This window comes from Symphalangus syndactylus, chromosome 3, assembly GCF_028878055.3.
Source record: "Symphalangus syndactylus isolate Jambi chromosome 3, NHGRI_mSymSyn1-v2.1_pri, whole genome shotgun sequence".
NCBI classification, from domain to species: domain Eukaryota; kingdom Metazoa; phylum Chordata; class Mammalia; order Primates; family Hylobatidae; genus Symphalangus; species Symphalangus syndactylus.
In genome coordinates, this window is record NC_072425.2 from 28,616,544 (window position 1) to 28,633,812 (window position 17,269).

The 17,269-nt window shown below is 42.8% G+C and overlaps 2 protein-coding genes across 2 annotated transcripts in view; one reads left to right on the forward strand and one right to left on the reverse strand.

Moving 5' to 3' along the window:
• The window catches only part of ASTN2 (astrotactin 2), a 1,055,774-nt gene extending 1,050,887 nt beyond the window's left edge, over positions 1 to 4,887 (forward strand). The window contains exon 24 of the mRNA XM_063636815.1: positions 4,232 to 4,887. Within this exon, the coding sequence (XP_063492885.1) occupies positions 4,232 to 4,289 (58 nt within the window). The 3' untranslated portion in view covers positions 4,290 to 4,887. The remainder of the gene's footprint in view (positions 1 to 4,231) is intronic.
• PAPPA (pappalysin 1) overlaps positions 1 to 17,269 on the reverse strand; it is a 249,129-nt gene that overhangs the window by 12,260 nt on the left and 219,600 nt on the right. Inside the window, exons 20-21 of the mRNA XM_055271320.2 lie at positions 12,795 to 12,866; positions 7,955 to 8,053 (exon numbers count right to left, since the gene is read on the reverse strand). Coding sequence (XP_055127295.1) covers positions 7,955 to 8,053; positions 12,795 to 12,866 — 171 coding nt within the window. The remainder of the gene's footprint in view (positions 1 to 7,954; positions 8,054 to 12,794; positions 12,867 to 17,269) is intronic.

The window sequence follows — 17,269 nt, forward strand, 5'->3', positions numbered from 1 at the left end:
TCCTGAATACTCCCACTGACCTCTGGATAAAGTTCAGTCTCCCTGGCTTGGGTGATAAAAGCCTTGCTTATCCATCTAGGCTCATCTTTTATCCCTTTTCCCCTTGCACCATGCTGTGGGCATATTCAGGGAATTATAATTTCCTTAACACTTTCCCTGGTGTCTGGGCCTTTGCACAGACTGTTCCTCTGGCCAAAGATACCCTTTTCCCTCCCACCCCTATCTCTGGTCCTCCCTTACTCCTTTCATCTGGGAAATACCTTCTGGACCTTTCATGTATTGCCTTTGGTGTTGCCTTCTCTAGGAAACTTCGCTGACCTCCTGACTTGCTGTGTCTCCATGAGTACTTGCTATACTCTAAATGTCTGGCTACTCATCCGTAAGACATGAACTCAGTGCAGCTGTGACCAGGTTCTTGCTCATGGCCTAGTACAGTATCTATCACACAGCAGGTACTACCCTAAATTATTTGTGGGTGTTGAGTACCTACTATTGGACAGGAAACAATGAGGTACACTGGAAATTTGAATATATCAATAAACAAACAAGAAGCACATTCTTATCCTCATTAATTCTGCATTCTAGCATCAAGAGGGGTAGGGGTCATCTGATCATAAATAATAAATATATTTTATAGTGTGTGCCAGAGTGATAAGTATTAGGGAGAAAGAAAGAAAAAAAACAGAAGGCAAAGCAAATGAGTGTGGGATTGCCAGGGGTGATGTGGGGTGGGTGGTCAGGGTTGGACTCATTGAGAACATGGCACTTGGGCAAAGACTTGAAAGAGGTGAAGGAGTGAGTCATGAGGATGAATAGAAGAGGGTTCTCAGCCAAAGAAATTGCCAGTGCCACAGTGACAAAGGCTGTAAAGTAGAAGGATGCCTGAGCTGAACTAAGGACAGCAAGGGGTCCAGAATGCCAGAGGTGAATAAGAAAAGGCATAGACATTGGGAAGGGGGCAAAGTCAGAGAAGCAATGTGGATGGGCAAAGCACCCACATTTTCCCAAGAGCTTTGTAGGCATTGGGAAAACTTTGGTTTTCACTCCAAGTAAAATGGGAAGGAACTATATGTCTTTGCACTGAGGTGTGATATGATCGGACTTGATTTAAAAGGACTATTCTGCGAGGTCAGGAGTTCAAGACAAACCCCGTCTCTACTAAAAATACAAAAATTAGCCAGGTGTAGTGTTGTGTGCCTGTAATCCCAGCTACTCAGGAGGCCGAGGGAGGAGAATTGCTTGAACATGGGAGGCAGAGGTTGCAGTGAGCCAAGATTATGCCACTGCACTCCAGCCTGGGCAATAGAGTGAGACTCTGTTTCAAAAAGAAAAGATTATTCTGGCTGCTGGGTCAAGAAGAGACATTGATGTACATCCCCAAGTCAGCTACCCAACACCCAGCCCTTTGTCAATATAGGTTATCACCCACTCTGCTAAGAAGGCTGCTCTCCATGTAATGATATTGATTATTTTTCCATATCTTATAGAATCACTAGCCTTCTTAGACCAATGACCAATGTGCTGCATATTGGGTATTATGTCCTTTCTTAAGAAACCATGTTCTCATTTAGGTAGGGTTTAAGATTTAGCAAATCTGTCATTTATCAAATATTGCAGCCAGCCCTACACATAGTTGCATGAGTTGGGTGCACTATCCTGTGCTGAGATGTGTTTCTGGGATTAACCTCTTCTTATTCCCTGTAGGTCTCAGTCTTAACTAGCCTTCAACTTCCTGCTCAATGACCAACTCATCCAGGAAGCCATGTGAAGAGTCCTTAGACACATTTTTAGAAATCCTTGTTGAGTTATTAGACAGGAATCTAATTCAAATATCAAAACATAAAAACCCAAAGTGAGTCTGGCCTACCCAAGGTCACAGAGTTAATAAGTCACAGAACCGGGACTATACCCCAACTCCCCAGACATCTATAAGAATCAATCTCTTAGCAGCCATCTGAAACATGACCACAACTACTGTTCCAGGCCACCACACCTTAGAAAGCTTTGGTATGTTGAAAATGTTAAGGTTGTTTCCCTTTACTCCCTCACACCCCAACACATGCTTACTTAGAATGATTCCAATTATAAATTGAATTTTTTTTTGTCATGAAGGGAAACCATTGGAGCAACCATTCTGGAAATCTGCTTTGTATTTGAGGCTCCTCAAGGCTCCAACAGGAAAATAATAAACTGACATCCTGAGAGGCTGAGTCCTGCCCCTTCCTGTCTGCCTCGCACTGCAGGCAGGTGTCTGGGTGGGAAATTGGGCACCCCTGTCAGACAGAGTTTCCTGCACTGTCTTGCTCTTGTCTGCCAGCCGGGCCCAGGTCACCCCATAAGGCAGATGTGGGGAACAGCTGGTGTCTGTACAGACAAATAAGGGAGGGAGAATGAAGGGAGCAGACAGTCATCATGCTGGGCCAAGGCATCACGGAGGCCCTAGCCCTGGGAACCAGGAAGAAGTTTAGGTGGAAAACTGGCAAGAAGGAAGTCTGGGAGAAGATGCTGAGTGCTTAACTCTGGGCCTGGAGTTCATACCAAGAACTCCATTCCTGGAGGTCTATGAAGCAAGAATATCACCCACAAGGGGCAGGACAAGATGCCTGGGCAAGACACAAGCCCGTTGCAAAAGGATGTTCTAAGGGGTTAGAGGCAGGTGCTGTGCAGCTTGAATTCTCTTGGTTTGCATCTTAGCTTTACCACTTGCTAACTGTGTGAATTTAACCCTTCTAAGCCCCAGTTTTATCATCTACAAAATGAGGATTAAAAAGATAATGCCTAGGGCCGGCCATGGCGGCTCACATCTGTGATTCCAGCACTTTGGGAGGCTGAGGCTGGAGGATCACTGGAGCCCAGGAGTTCAAGACCAGTCTGGGCAATACAGAGAGACCGCTTTCTCTACAAAAAATATGAAAATTAGCATGGTGTGGTGGTGTGTGTCTGTAGTCCCAGCTATTTGGAAGGCTGAGGTGGAAAGGTCATTTGAGCTTATTAGGAGGTTGAGGCTGAAGTGAGCCACTCCAGACTAGGTGACAGAGTGAGGCTTCATCTCAAAAAGAAAAAAGAACAACATCTACAACAGGGTTACTGTGCTGATGAAATGAAATGACATGTAAAGCAAAGCAATAACTCTTAGCTATTACCATTTGTTCAGAGTAGGAAATCCTAAATCCCAAACATAGCTCTGTCACCTTGTACAAATTATTCCATTTCCCTCAACCTCAATGTTCTACTTGGCTGAATTATTCTGGAGTTTAAGTGAGATGACATGCAGAGATCCAGGCCACAGCAAAGCACATATTAAGTGCTCAGTTAACTGAATTCCTGTGATTTAGGAAGGTGCTTGCAACTCACCCAGGGGTGAGTTTCTCTGAGCGCTAGCCTGGGTGTGTAAGGGAAGGGATTGTCTCTTGATATGGGACTGGGGCTGAGGGGATAAGTGGGACCTAAACAGGTCCAGCAGGTAAGGGCAGAGGCATGAAAGGAAAGTAACCTCTCTCCTTCCCCGAGAGGCTTCCTACAGTGGAAGATGGAAACAAAAACCAGAACTTTCTTCTGTCCCGTAGATGCCCAGGGGAAACTCCTGTCTGGGCTGCCGGGGATGTCAGGGGTGATGGGAACGCTGGGAGACTTATCTTCCCCGGACCGCATCTCTGCTGCTACTGGGAAAAGCTGCTCTCCTCTTTGCCAAGGTTCTCTGGCAGTCTGGGCTCATGGTGAAATGTCTCCAACCAGAATGGGGAGGGTCATGCCAAAGTGTGCCAAGGACACAGGCACCCTGCATGCTTTCTTCTTCTGAAACTCAGCACCATGCAGGAGAAAAAGCAGAACTTGTGAGTCAGACAGAACTGGGTTCAAACTTGGGCTTCCCCACTCATTTGCCAAGTGAACTTGGGCAAGTCCCATATGTACTCTAAGCCCAGACTGGTTCATCTGTGTGACGGGAATAAGAATAGTGACCTCTCTGTGTTGACAAGAGGATTAAAGAGGATAACAGAGGCCAAGTGTCTGGCAGAGTGTCTGAAATATGCAGTAGTTCACTTAGGGAAGTCTTGTGTTCTTATTTTCTCCATCTATCACCACCTTTAAGCCAGTCTACTGCAGGGAATAGTTAGGGGTGTTCAAGAAAGAGGAGAAAAGTTTCAAGAAGTTGGAGTTCCCTTAAAAGTCAAACTAGGAAATCTAAATTGTAGGAAGTGTGACTATAATTTGAGACACTTTTCTTTTCCAGAAGTCAGACTTCTAGGAATCTTGCATCAGAAAAGCCCCAAACACCTGTCCACAACTGAAATAATGATGGTGAAGTCCTATCTGCCATAAAGAAGGCCCTTAGTCTCTCTAATCCATACTTCATGTACACTTTTAAGAGACCTTTCCCCTTCTACCCCCAACCATTATTCACCTCCACCAGGAAGACTCCTGTTCCCTCTTCAGATCTCCATGTAAATGTCCCTTCCTCAGAGAAGCTTTCTCGGACCTTCATGCTGTTCTCCATAAAATCTCACACTTTCTCATCATTGCCTCTTCCACAAAAGTAATTAAATGCAATAGTTGTGTGGCTCCATGCTTAACAGGCTCCTCTAATAGACTACAAGTTTCACAAGGGCAGAAATACTGTCTGTCCACAACCTGGTCTGGTGCTGAGCACACAGAGATCCTCAATGGAGATTCACCTCACTGGATGAAGGCAGCTTGGCCATCTGCATTCTGCACCCTCAGCCAACAAGAAGAAACAAGAATTTAAAGTGGAAGAAGAGGATTTCTTAACACAAAAAGCCCAACTACATTTATAATGTGGGTAGACAAGGAGGAAAAAAGAGTATGAAATGCATTCAGAGCTAGCAAAGAACTGGTTCTGAGGTTCCTTAGTGAAGAGTCTGTGCTTATCTTGGGGCCTGGGAGTCTGAAATTGCTGCACTGGAACTGAGTATGGGAACAGAGAGCCAAAATGGTGGCTTGGTGTTCAAATATATGTATATGGTAAAGTTACTATAATAATTTGGAATCTGGTCAGGTGCGGTGGCTCATGCCTGTAATCTCAGCACTTTGGGAGGCCGAGGTGGGTGGATCATGAGGTCAGAGAACTTTCCAAAATGGATTCCTCTCTCTACAGAGTGCATTGTGGGAATATGAAGTCATGAGATTGAGGTTCAGGTGCAGATTCCAAATTATTATGTATGTATGTATGTATGTATGTATGTATGTATGTATGTATTTATTTATTTATTTATTTTGAGATGGAGTCTCGTTTTGTCACCCAGGCTGGAGTACAGTGGCACGATATCAGCTCACCGCAACCTCTGCCTCCCAGGTTCATGTGATTCTCCTGCCTCAGCCTCCCAAGTAGCTGGGATTACAGGTGCCCACCACCACACCCGGCTAATTTTTGTATTTTTAGTAGAGACGGGGTTTCACCATCTTGGCCAGGCTGATCTCATGACTTCATATTCCCACAATGCACTCTGTAGAGAGAGGAATCCATTTTGGAAAGTTCTCTGTCAAAAAATCAGCTTCATATTTTATATTTTAGTACCTAAATTACAATAGATAGGAACGTTATTTTAAACAGAGCTGCTCCTCCTCCAACCGTTGGTGTCAGATGGAGCCATAATTCTGTACAAACTTCTATTTCAAATACAAACTTCATCGTCCATTCACGTTCAAAGGTGGCTGACTCCAATGAAAGAAAATAGATAATATTGTTCACTGTATTCATGTGGAAACAGGTATCAAGAGCCTTAAATATGCTTATATCCCTCCCTTGGCATTCCAATTGTAAGAATCAACTATAAAGGAATAATTAGAGCTATAAAAGTATTTTATGTGCAAAGATGCTCATGAGCATCATTTTAGTTAAAATTACAAGAAAAAAATAATCCAAAAGTTAACAATAAAAATTGAAGTAAATGGTTATGTAAATTATCATACATCACAACCATATAATAAACAACAATGCAGCAAAAAATACAGCTGAGAAATTTATACTACTATCAGATTTTTTTTTAATTTTGAGACAGGGTCTCACCCTATTGCCTAGGCTGGAGTGCAGTGGTATGATCATGGCTCACTGCAGCCTCTACCTCTCTGAGCTCAAGTGGTCCTTCTGCTTCAGCTTCCCAAGTAGCTAGGACTACAGACCTGTGCCTCCATACCTGGCTACATTATTATTTTTATTATTATTATTATTATTTTATTATGTGTAGAGACAAGGGTCTGTCTGTGTTGCTCTGGCTGGTCTCCAACTCCTGGTCCCAAGTGATTCACCCATCTTGGCCTCCCAAAGTGCTGGAATTACAAGCGTGAGCCACTGTGCTCAGTGCAAATAATTCTTGTGTCTAAGATTTCCTGTGCTAAGTAAACAAAACTAAGCAAAACAAGATTGCAAGCTAGAAAGGCAGTGATATATACACAGACAAAAATACCCTCACACTTACTTAACAAAATACACAGAATAAAATACACTAAAATAAAAAGCAGTGGTTTTCTTTGGGTTTTAAGATAATAAGTGAATTATTTTGTTTTCTTCTTTCTGAATATTCCAATATGCATTATTTCATAATTAGAAAAAAATGATAAAATTGCTTAACAGAAAATGAATTTTATTTTCCTCTACTTAAGCAAAAATTGTACGCCTTCAGTGTCCTATCAAAAATCAAAACCAAACCGAAACCAAAGAAGGGTAGGCATGCTGAAAACTGTTGCCCACATGGGACTGACTGATCCTGGACGATCCCAGAATTTTTATTCCTCAACCAAAAGATTCAGTAACAGCCATCCGATTAGAATGTGTTCCTTGGGTCTTGTCCCATTTATTCCTGTATTTTGGGTCAGAGATTCTTTCTTGAAGAAACCAACTCTCCTAAGGATGTTGCAAAATAAAGGGACTGGGACTGGAATCCAGGAACCTTGCTCTTTCTATCACTCACTTTGTCACCTGGGACAAATCATTCCTCTTTTATGGGCCTCAGTGCCCCTATTAATAAAATGAAACATTTGGGCCAAGATAGTCATACAGGGCTCTTTAGGCATGACTGACTATGATTCTTTGCTTTTCCTATCTCAGAAACTCAGTTCCCCCTTCTTTAAAATGACACAGATGAAATGATCTTTCAGCTCAGATTGCAGATGAATATAAAAATAGAAATAGTTTTCCATTAACTCATTCATCACAAGAACGCTTCTCAGCCCAGGCTGTCTGGGTTACCACCTCCCTCCCAACCCTTGGCTGGGGATCCTCTCTCTGGTCTAAGCGGCAGTCAGAGAAAAATGGAGGTGGCCACTTTTCTGTAAGGGGTTAATGTGCATCTATCGAATGTTTTTCTTTGGTTTACTATAAACACTTGAATCACTCCTGGGTGTGTCCTGATACAAAGAAAAAAAACCATGACCATCTTTCTCTAATTCTACAGGTATGACAAATAATAAGATAGATAATAAAATGCTCAAAGACTGTAAATGACCTCATCAGGGATGTACTATTTTCTCTTTCCTAGACTTCAGCCCACCCCCCTAAAAATGTGTGTTCTTGTGGGGATTTTACATGCCAGTCTCCTGCTCCAGACACCGTTCTTTTGACCACCTCCTCACCCCTTCCTCTTATCCCTCAAGTTTCAGCACAGATGCCTCTTGCTCTGCAGTGCCTTCTCTGACCCCTTGCCTATTCCCCCAAACACTTCGTCCTTCCTGTCCGAAAGTACATATTGCAGTTTTATTATCTGCTTCCGTACCCGATTCTAAGCTTTGAGAACCACATCTGCAAAAATCAACCAGGGCCCAGCCCATGATATTAGTTCAACTACTGACCAAAAGAATAAAAAAATAAAATGAAATAAAGTGTGTGGACAGTGTTGGCACAGTTAGGACAAGGGTTGTCCAGCCATGTAGGAGTGATCCTGGCCCCACAAGCTGGAGAAGCGGGCAGGAGGCAGCTGCCAAGGAGTGCACACTGGCCTACCTTTTTGGTCTTCACTGTGGAGGTGCAGCAATCCCCGCCGTCATAGTTGCAAAAGGCTCGGTTGTTGATGGCATCACAATAATTGTCTCCCATGAAGGGCTGGAAAGGGAGAGAGAAGCAGGAAATGAGGCCTTGTTAGCATCCTGGAGTGAGTGGGAGCTGACGTCTGCAGTCCTTCGGGTGTCTGTCATCTTTTCACAGCCCTCCACGATTAGCTGGCCAGGCTTCACATCCCCAACACCCCCTTGGATAAGTTATCACCTCTACCATTCATAAAGACTCTTATCTTTCTTTCTACCATTCATAAAGACTCTTACCCAGTTTTTTTCCAACTAGAGTATGGTTATGCTGATGAGACATACTCTTGTGTGCTTGGGTGTGCAAAACCACAAAATAGATGGCTTACATCTTCCTGAAAGAGGACTCATTTTACTCAAAGAAATGACCAGGAAATGTGAGCCTCCTTCTCCCACTTTTTTCAGCAGTATGTAATTAAAAACGTAATTTATAATAAAATACATGCAAATATGTTAGGAAGCTGAATGTAAACTGCCCAAGAAGTATTAAGATAAAATATAAGAACTCATAGGAATTTGGCACCATGGTCTGTGTGTGATGGTGGGCTCCCTCTCACAAGGAGGGCAGATGTACTTGAATGTCACACATTTTACATGTTTGTTTTCTTCTTTTGCTCTCCAAACAATAAGTGAGGTAGGTATTGGTTTTCTCACTCTACAGATGAAGATGCGGAAACTCAAAGACAGGGACTTGCCCAAAATCACACTGGCACAGTCAGAGTAAGTGATTTAAATCTAAGTTGGCTCTATGGTTTTTTACTTCATCACTCTCGGCTGTTCTGGCATATACTGATTTGTTTCTTTTATTCTATGTGTTTCTCCACCCCAGGACACTCCCAAGATGAAGAAAAGATAATAGAGTCAAGCCATTATTTATCTGAACCCAGAGCCTTTTTAGGGGAAAGTCCAGGAGTCTCTTGGATTCCCCAGTCACTTGTATTTCCTCATCCCAACCACTAGCACATTGTATTCTGTGGTCTGTTTATGTTTCTGTAGCTCGTGCAAGACTGTGAGCTCTTCATGGACGTGGGCAATGTCTAGTTTGTCTTTGCCTCCCAATCACCTCATTTAAGGCTGCACACAACTTTGGCTCTTAGTAATGTTTCTGAAGTGGAATGTAATTGTACTGGCATAGTGGCAAGGGCAGTTGGCAGGGATTGAGAAAACCTGGGTTCTAGTCCTCCCAACCTCAGCCAATGGGGTGGTTACTTCATGGTTTTGGTTAAGTGACCTTATCTCCTCTAGGCCTCAGGACTCCCACTAATGAAATAAAGAGGCCAGATTAGTCCATTGATTTCTCAAAACAGTGAACCTACCCCTCTCCTCACCATCAAATGCAATATTGTATGACACTTCAATATAGAAAGCAGATGAAAGTGAAACCACTCCGATTAAAGTGCTGGTTGGGGTCTCTAAAAGCTCAGTGACTCATTCATGGGAAAGAGACATCATTTGTTTAAGACCTTTGCATCTAAGCATGCCATCTGTGATCCAGTGGTCTCCCCTTCCCATCCTCACTGCTCCAGAAAGAACCAAGCTCCATCCCTTGTGGCATTCCTGGCTTTTGCCTCTCTGTTCCAAATTCTCACTCATAGAAACTTTTCACCCTGAACTCATGATGCCAGATTTCATTTCATCACTCCACTATTAGAGTCTAAAAGATCAGAGCTAGACAGAGCTCTGAGAGCAAGGAAGACCTGAGCTCAGTTGTGTGGGTGTGCATGCATATGGCTGTGGGTTCAGGTGTGACTCTGCTGTGTGACCACCAGAATGAACACATCACATCCACATTAGAGCAGCAGGGTATAAACAAACGATAAACCCTTTCTTTTCCTTCCTGCCTCAGGATATCTGCCTGTGGGCTATGTTCTTTTTTATGTAATAAATGAACAGAATAATGATGGAGACTAACTGTCCCTTCCTTAGAATAAAAGGAACTGGCTTGGTAAAGAAGTAGCTAGGGAAAAAGAGAAAAATTAAATGAAGGTGATACTTTTTTATTTGGGCCCTGAAATAATTCTCCAGTCCCATCACTGGTTACTCTACCCTATATGTTCTTTCCTGCAACCATATCCTTTCATCCACCCATCCATCCATCCATCCATCCATCCATCCATCCATCCATCCATCCATCCATTTATCTTTATTCCCTCCTATGTATTTAATTCCTACAATGTGTTACACATTATGCTAAGGAAAAGGATGCAATAGTGAATCAATGTAGATATAGTTCCTACCCCTCCAGACCTTATACTCTGGTGAAGAGACAGACTTTAATCACATAATCACACATCTAATTAACCAATTTCAACTCTGATAAGAGCTATGGAGAAGAGGGATGTGATGCTATTAAAGAGTAGAAAGATTTGATCTAGACAGGGAGCTCAGTGAAGGTGTCCCTGAAGAAATGACGCTTCAGCTGAGATCATAAAGATGAGTAGGAGTTAATTAGGTGGGGGTGGAGAAGAGAGAATTTCTAGAGACAAGGAACAATATGAAAAAAGCTCTCGTACTTAGAGATTTCCCCTGTCTCTATTGTATCTCATGTTGCTACTTCTACTAGTAACGCATTCAGACAAACAAACCATCCTTCAAGATCTAGCTCAAATGTTACCTCTCCAAAATGCCACCCCCTAATAGCCTCAGGATGCTCTGTGCTGCCATAGCCTCTTGTATTTGATTTTGTGATAGCTCTTCAGGATTTTAAAATTCTCTCTTTAATTGTCTATCTCCTTCACTATACTGTAAGCATCATCCATTTCTGTATCCTAGATTGCTAACAAAATGTCTGGTATTTGTGCAAAACTTTGTCTAATATAGATTCCATAAATGTTTATTTAGTGGATGGATGGATGGATGGATGGATGGATGGATGGATGGATGACAGGCAAGAAGATATCACAGATGACTCAAGGAGAGCATAGTTACTATTTTCACTGGACTCACACCAATGTATTCCCAGAACTGGAACAGTATCTGGCATATAAGAGGTTCTCAATGAAGCCTTGGTGAACAATTGAGTGAATGATCACTTTGGACCCAGCATGGTGCAGAAAACAGGGGCTCAGGGGTCCCCAAACCCTTTCTTTATATTGGATACCTCTGGATACTCAAGGTTGATAGTCCCAGAGTTTGTATGTCTTCTAAGCATAATTTTCAGCTCCAGACAAGGCACTATTAGAACAAAGCTAAAGAGGACAGGAGATGAGGGGCACCTGCAAGGGCAAAGGCGATAAACATCACTGGCAGGGCTCAGAGTCTGACAGGTGAGGGTCTCTTGGGTCTCACTGCTGAGTCCAAGGAGGGATTGAATTCTGCTGTCACACTGGTTGCCCAGACCGCCGACTCAGCAGAATGAGTGCCCAGGTAACTCAAGCTTTCTTTTCCCAAAATGCTGGATTGATCCAAAGAGATAGAAGTAAGCAACAGCCACAGGGCCTTGGCTTTGATTTTGGCATTCCTAATTGAAGCCTGGGAGAATGGGGTTCTTAAAGTCAAGTGCCCTCAGGAAATCCCTCAACAATGCAGAGAAAAAAAGGTGTAACCTAGGGATTGTCTTGTGACACAGATCAGGGAATGGATCACAGGCAGGCAGTAGGAGAAAAGCACCAGCCTGGACGTTAGAAGAGCTGGGCTCATGTTTTGTCTTTGTGGTTATCATGCTGTGCAAACTTGGACATTCCATCCCCTCTCTGGCCCTCATTTTCTACTCTATACACCAAGAAAATAGAGCTAGATCAAATTAAGAGCCTTCTCAGTTTTGGCATTCCATCAAATTTTAGATCCAGCCACTGCCTGGGTCTCTGTTTACCCATTTTAAAAATAAAAGGTTAGTTGAGATTAGGTAAAAGAGTCTTTCTGGTTCTGGCATTCTAAGAGTTTCATCAAATACAACTTTTTCTAGGGCATGGTCTGATCCTTTTCACCTGCGTTTTCCTCAGTGGGCTCTGGATGAACCACAGAGATTTGGCCATCCATCTGGAAGGGATTTGGGGCCGCTTTTTCACTGTCAGCTGGGAAGAGCCACAAGGGGCAGAGTGATGTGCAGAAATGTCTTTGAGTTCCGTGGACAGCCCTCCCTTCAGGACACAGCTGATGTTCCAAGAACCATGCTCCTTGAGTCCTCCCAAGCTTGTCACTGACCCACAGAGCCAGATCTCTATAATTCCAAGCTATAAGGAATGGCTCAACTGTGAAGTCATAGAATTTAAGGGTTATAAAGGCTCTTTCACTTCAGCTCAATGGTTAGGTCTAAGGCATTCATATTCCTTCTGGGGTTGAGGCATGAGTAAATGACTAAGATGTGGGGCAGAAGGAATAGGTCTGCAAGTAAAGGTCATCAGTAAAATGGAAATTAAAAATAAAACCACCTCACATTACTCTGTAAAGGTTAAATGTAACAATGTTGGTAAATTTCCAACGTTAGCATATTCTAGACGGTAAATCATTATAGCCTCCTGCCCTTCCTTTCTTACACATCCCATATTTTGTAGACCACAGGCTCTGGAGCCACAAAAGCCTGGCTTGGAACCCAGCTCTGTTACCCATTCCCTATGCTTTTTAGTATGTTTCCTTATATCTCTGTGCCTCAATTCCATCATCTGTAAAATGAGCCTGCTAATCCCCATCCAAGAAGTCTGCTAAATGGATATTTTCAACACTCAGTAGGTATGGCAAAGGATAGCCAACATTAACATAACAATAATAATAACAACAGCAGGATTATTTCCAGGGAACTGAAGAGTGCCTTCCCTGTGACTCACCTCACAGCCTTTGACACAGTGAATCAGAGCAGGGTGAGGATACCACTTGAGACCAGCAGTGCAGACAACTCTCTGTGGGAAGAGGGAGAGAGAGGTCAGATGGGCTTGGGACTGGGAGGGACCCACCTCCGTCTTGGCATCACATTTAAACACCCCACCTCTTCTGGGACCTTCCAATTCCTGACCTCACCCTGGCTTTTACATGGAGAACTTGCCCGGGTACTTGCAATAACAAGAGCCATAAGATTAAAATAATATTTGTGTTCACCATATGTGTCATGGTTCTGTATTTCCCTGGCAGGAACAAGGGTTGAGGAGAAGCAGAACTGGGGGGGTGAAGACACGATCAGAAAAGCCCTTCAGAAAATTATCGACTAATATTCGACCCATTCATGGAGTTGGGCTAACGTGGGGGGAGGAGGGGTGTGTGTGTGTGTGTGTGCGCATGCATGTGTGTGTGTGTGTATGTGTGCATACATGTGTGTGGCTGCAGCAGGAGGATGGGAGAAAACTGTGGAGCAGCATTTCTCAAAGCATGAGCTGAAGACCACTTTCATCAGCATTGCCGTGGGAGTGTGTTAAATTAATGGCAGATTCCTCAGACCTGCTTTGGATATAATGAATTGGACTCTCTCAGACCAGGCCCTGAGACTCTGCATTTTAGCAAGCCTTGCAGATGATTCCAATGCACACTATAGTCTGAGAGCAAATGGGCTATTATGAACCAACCTATGGTTCAAATCCCTGGAAAGGCAGAGAACCCCTCCTGCTGTCACCTGCTGCCATGTCATACAGGTCTGCCCACAGTTCCCTCAGGTTGCCCACAGTGAATTTGTTCTTGCTCTTCACCTTCCCTGAATGCCCTTCCCCATTTTGTCACTTTGAGAATCTTTGAAATGTCTGCTCAAAACTTATTTCTTCTTTGGCACTTTTCCTAGCCCCATCAGGCAGAGCTTATAGGCACTTATTTATAGCTTCCTCTTTAAAAATAATAATTATGATGATAATAATGACAACTAAAATATATTGAGTATATTTGTTGTGCTAATTACTGTATGCATTATCTTATTATTTCTTGCTATGATGCTGTGAGGTGGGCATTAATCATGTGTCATAAGAGAGTAAATTCCCCATGCTCCATAGCTGTTAGGTAGAGAAACCAGGATTTGAAAATAACCAGTTGTTTCAGAAATGATTTAATAAAGCTCATAACATAAAATCCAACATGATGATATTTTTAAAAGTGGGTGAAAGAAGAAAGCTAAATAAGACTAGAAAGATAACATAGTATCAGGAATACAGTTACCATAAAAATTCTAGAAGCTTGGCCAGGCGTGGTGGCTCACGCCTGTAATCCCAGCACTTTGGGAGGCTGAGGCGGGCAGATCACGAGGTCAAAAGATCAAGACTATCCTGGCCAACATGGAGAAACCCCGTCTCTACTAAAAATACAAAAATTAGCTGGGTGTGGTGGCATATGCCTGTAGTCCCAGCTACTTGGGAGGCTGAGGCAGGAGAATCGCTTGAACCTGGGAGGCAGAGGTTGCAGTGAGCTGAGATCATACCACTGCGCTCCAGCCTGGCGACAGGGCGAGACTCTGTCTCAAAAAAAAAAAAAAAGAAAAATCCTAGAAGCTCCCTTTTCTATTCTCTATAGATGCCCCAGTTTTCATGCCAGATTACAATTATTTCTATAAAGAATAAAATGAAATAAAATAAAATGGTACATGCTTAGATGTGTAGTGACAGGTAACTGTGAACAACCAGCTGTGGAAGTCCACATGATCAGAGGTTGTTCGACTGACTGAGAGGCCAATTGATTAATTTTAATTAAAAAATGAAAAGTCACCTGGGCTAAAATGTGGAAAATCCATGTAAACAGCCTATTCTCTCCCTGAGGGCAGACCTATGTGGTAGCCAAATTGTAATTAGGTTTCTTGGCGAGGTTGTGACAAAGGGAATCAGGTGACCCCAAGACTAGATTGGGTGCCTTTCTTCTCTGCTCCATAGAAGCTCAGGTTCACATTAGATATGCCATGACTTCAGCAATGCCTGACACAGAAGGGATGCTAAATAAATATTTATTTTATAAAGGAACAGATTCTTCTCAAAATAGAGATGATTTTACCAATGGACAATAATTTCTTTACTTGTCTTCCTGTCTTCTAGAGCATCAGAAGATCATCTAAGGTCAAGCACTAGACTTGTCCTCTAAACAAGTCTAGTTTAGAGGATCAGTTTAGTATAGGCTGAATGTAGCCACTGTCATCCTTCAAGTAAATCAAAGACCTTGGAGAAAGAGCTTAACTTGATGATCTTCCAATCAGTCTTGCAATGTGAAATCTACTATCTTGCCTCTTACTGCTTCTATTGAAATTGTCTACCCGTCCCCAATACACGCATAAAGTGGTATATGGGAAAAGTCATGGGATATGATATAGGACAGGTGTGGTTGCAATTCTGATTTAGAATTGCTCTGTATATTTCTACTATGAGGTTTGGTTCTCTCATCCATAAGATGGGTACTGAAAACATCATAGACTTGTTGAGATGGTGCATTCATATAAATGATGTGAAAATGGTAAACCTAGTACCAATTTATTAAGTTTCTTGAGGGCAGGTCCTGAGTTATAGACACTTCTGCATCCTTCCAGGGTGAAGCATGGAGCACAGTGAAGAAATACATGAAGGAATGTGATACAAATACAAATGAGGGAATTTGGGTTGTTTCAGTATTCCTTTCTTCCAGTTAAGCTACGTTCTTCCCCCTCTGCCTCCCAGCTATGGGGCTGGGTGAAGAGGAGCACCTGCTTTCATTCCTAACCGGATTTTCCTGTCTCAGTATGAGAGTCTGTTCCCAGTCAAAATTCAGAGATGTTGGAGGGCATTTGGTAAAGGTTCAAGAAGTGGAAAACAGCAGAGTTAGAATCCACTAGGGATTTGATGCCCATGCCTTCCCCTGTTTATTTGAGAGCTAATTTAATCCATCTGTAGGAGTGTCTTGGTGTGGTTGTACAAGTTTCTGTCAGTTGAGGTTTACCTGACGTGAGTTTGGAAAAAGGACTTTTATACTATCTGCATAAGCCTATTTATCTTTCCAAGGCTTTTGGATTTTCCACTATTACTCAGGGCTGCACGCCCCACCTGTCTCACTACAGGGCCCCTCTGTGTGCTAGAACTGAGAAAGGGGACAGGCAGTGGGAGCTGAAGGATTGGCTAGGATGTTTACAGGAGAAGTTGGGAGATCTCAGATGGGGCCCCTCAAATGTCAGCCTTTTTCCTCTTGATACCAGTGAGACATCTAGCCCAGCCAGAGCTTTTTCAGATAAGGTTTTGTAAGAGGGCTTTCATTTCCTGCCTTGTTGGTAGGAAGAATAGACTATCTTTTCTTCCTGGTTGCAATTACCATCATCATCATTGTCATCATCATCAACACCATTGGCACCACCATCATCATCACCACCATCATCATCATCATCATCAACACCACCACCAACACTACCACCATCATCTGCACCATCTTATCTTTATCATCATCATCATAGCACCACCACTACCACCAACATCATCACCAGCATGAAAACACCATCACTAACATCACCACCTCCACCAACATCAATACCATCATCACCGTCAGTATCCTCATCCTCATCAGCACAAAATTCTCTATTTAATGAATATTATGCTCTAAGCCCTGGGCTCAGAGCTTTCATCTCATTTAATTCTCACCATAACTATGAGATAGGTACTATTTTTGACTCTGGTTTACACAAGAGAAAACTGGGGCACAGAGAAGTTAAATGACCTGCCCCAAATCGTACACATAGGTAGTGACAGTCAGCAATTAAACCCACATTTATCTGGTTTTAAGGTCTAGGCTTTGAACACCATAATCTCCTTCAAAGTATACCATCCCCTGAAGCTGTAAGTATAAAATAGCTTACTTTTTTGACCGATGGGAAGACCAAAGTTCAGAAAGGAGGAGAGGCCCTTTGAGACAAATGTTGGAGTGGGTAGAGCATCTAAAAGATGAAGGCCCAAGAAGACAGGCCCCAAGCAGAGCCAAAGACATGTGAGAAGGCATCTAAGAGAGCCCCCTCATCCAGAGGCTCAGATCTGACACCCCTCCTGGATGTCTTCTAAGATGAGCCCTTTTTCCCTTAGCTTTTTCCTTGATTTCTGGGAACTGCTATGAGTGAATCATATCAGTTATTATTATTATTAATTATTTGCTTTCTGTTATCAACCACTGAGTTTCTGGCTTCTTTCCAGGGTAAGCTTTTTAAAAGCCGAGGCATTTCCCACTCATATTCCTAGTGTTTGAAGAGTATCTGCTTGGAGGTGCATACTCGATGTTTATTGAATAAGTAAATGAACAAATGGACAATCAAATGAAGGAATGTATAAGCATGTCCATAAATGAATGAAAAAAAATCAGTAGATTCTGGCTGCATCTCTTTGTCTATGGGCTTCCC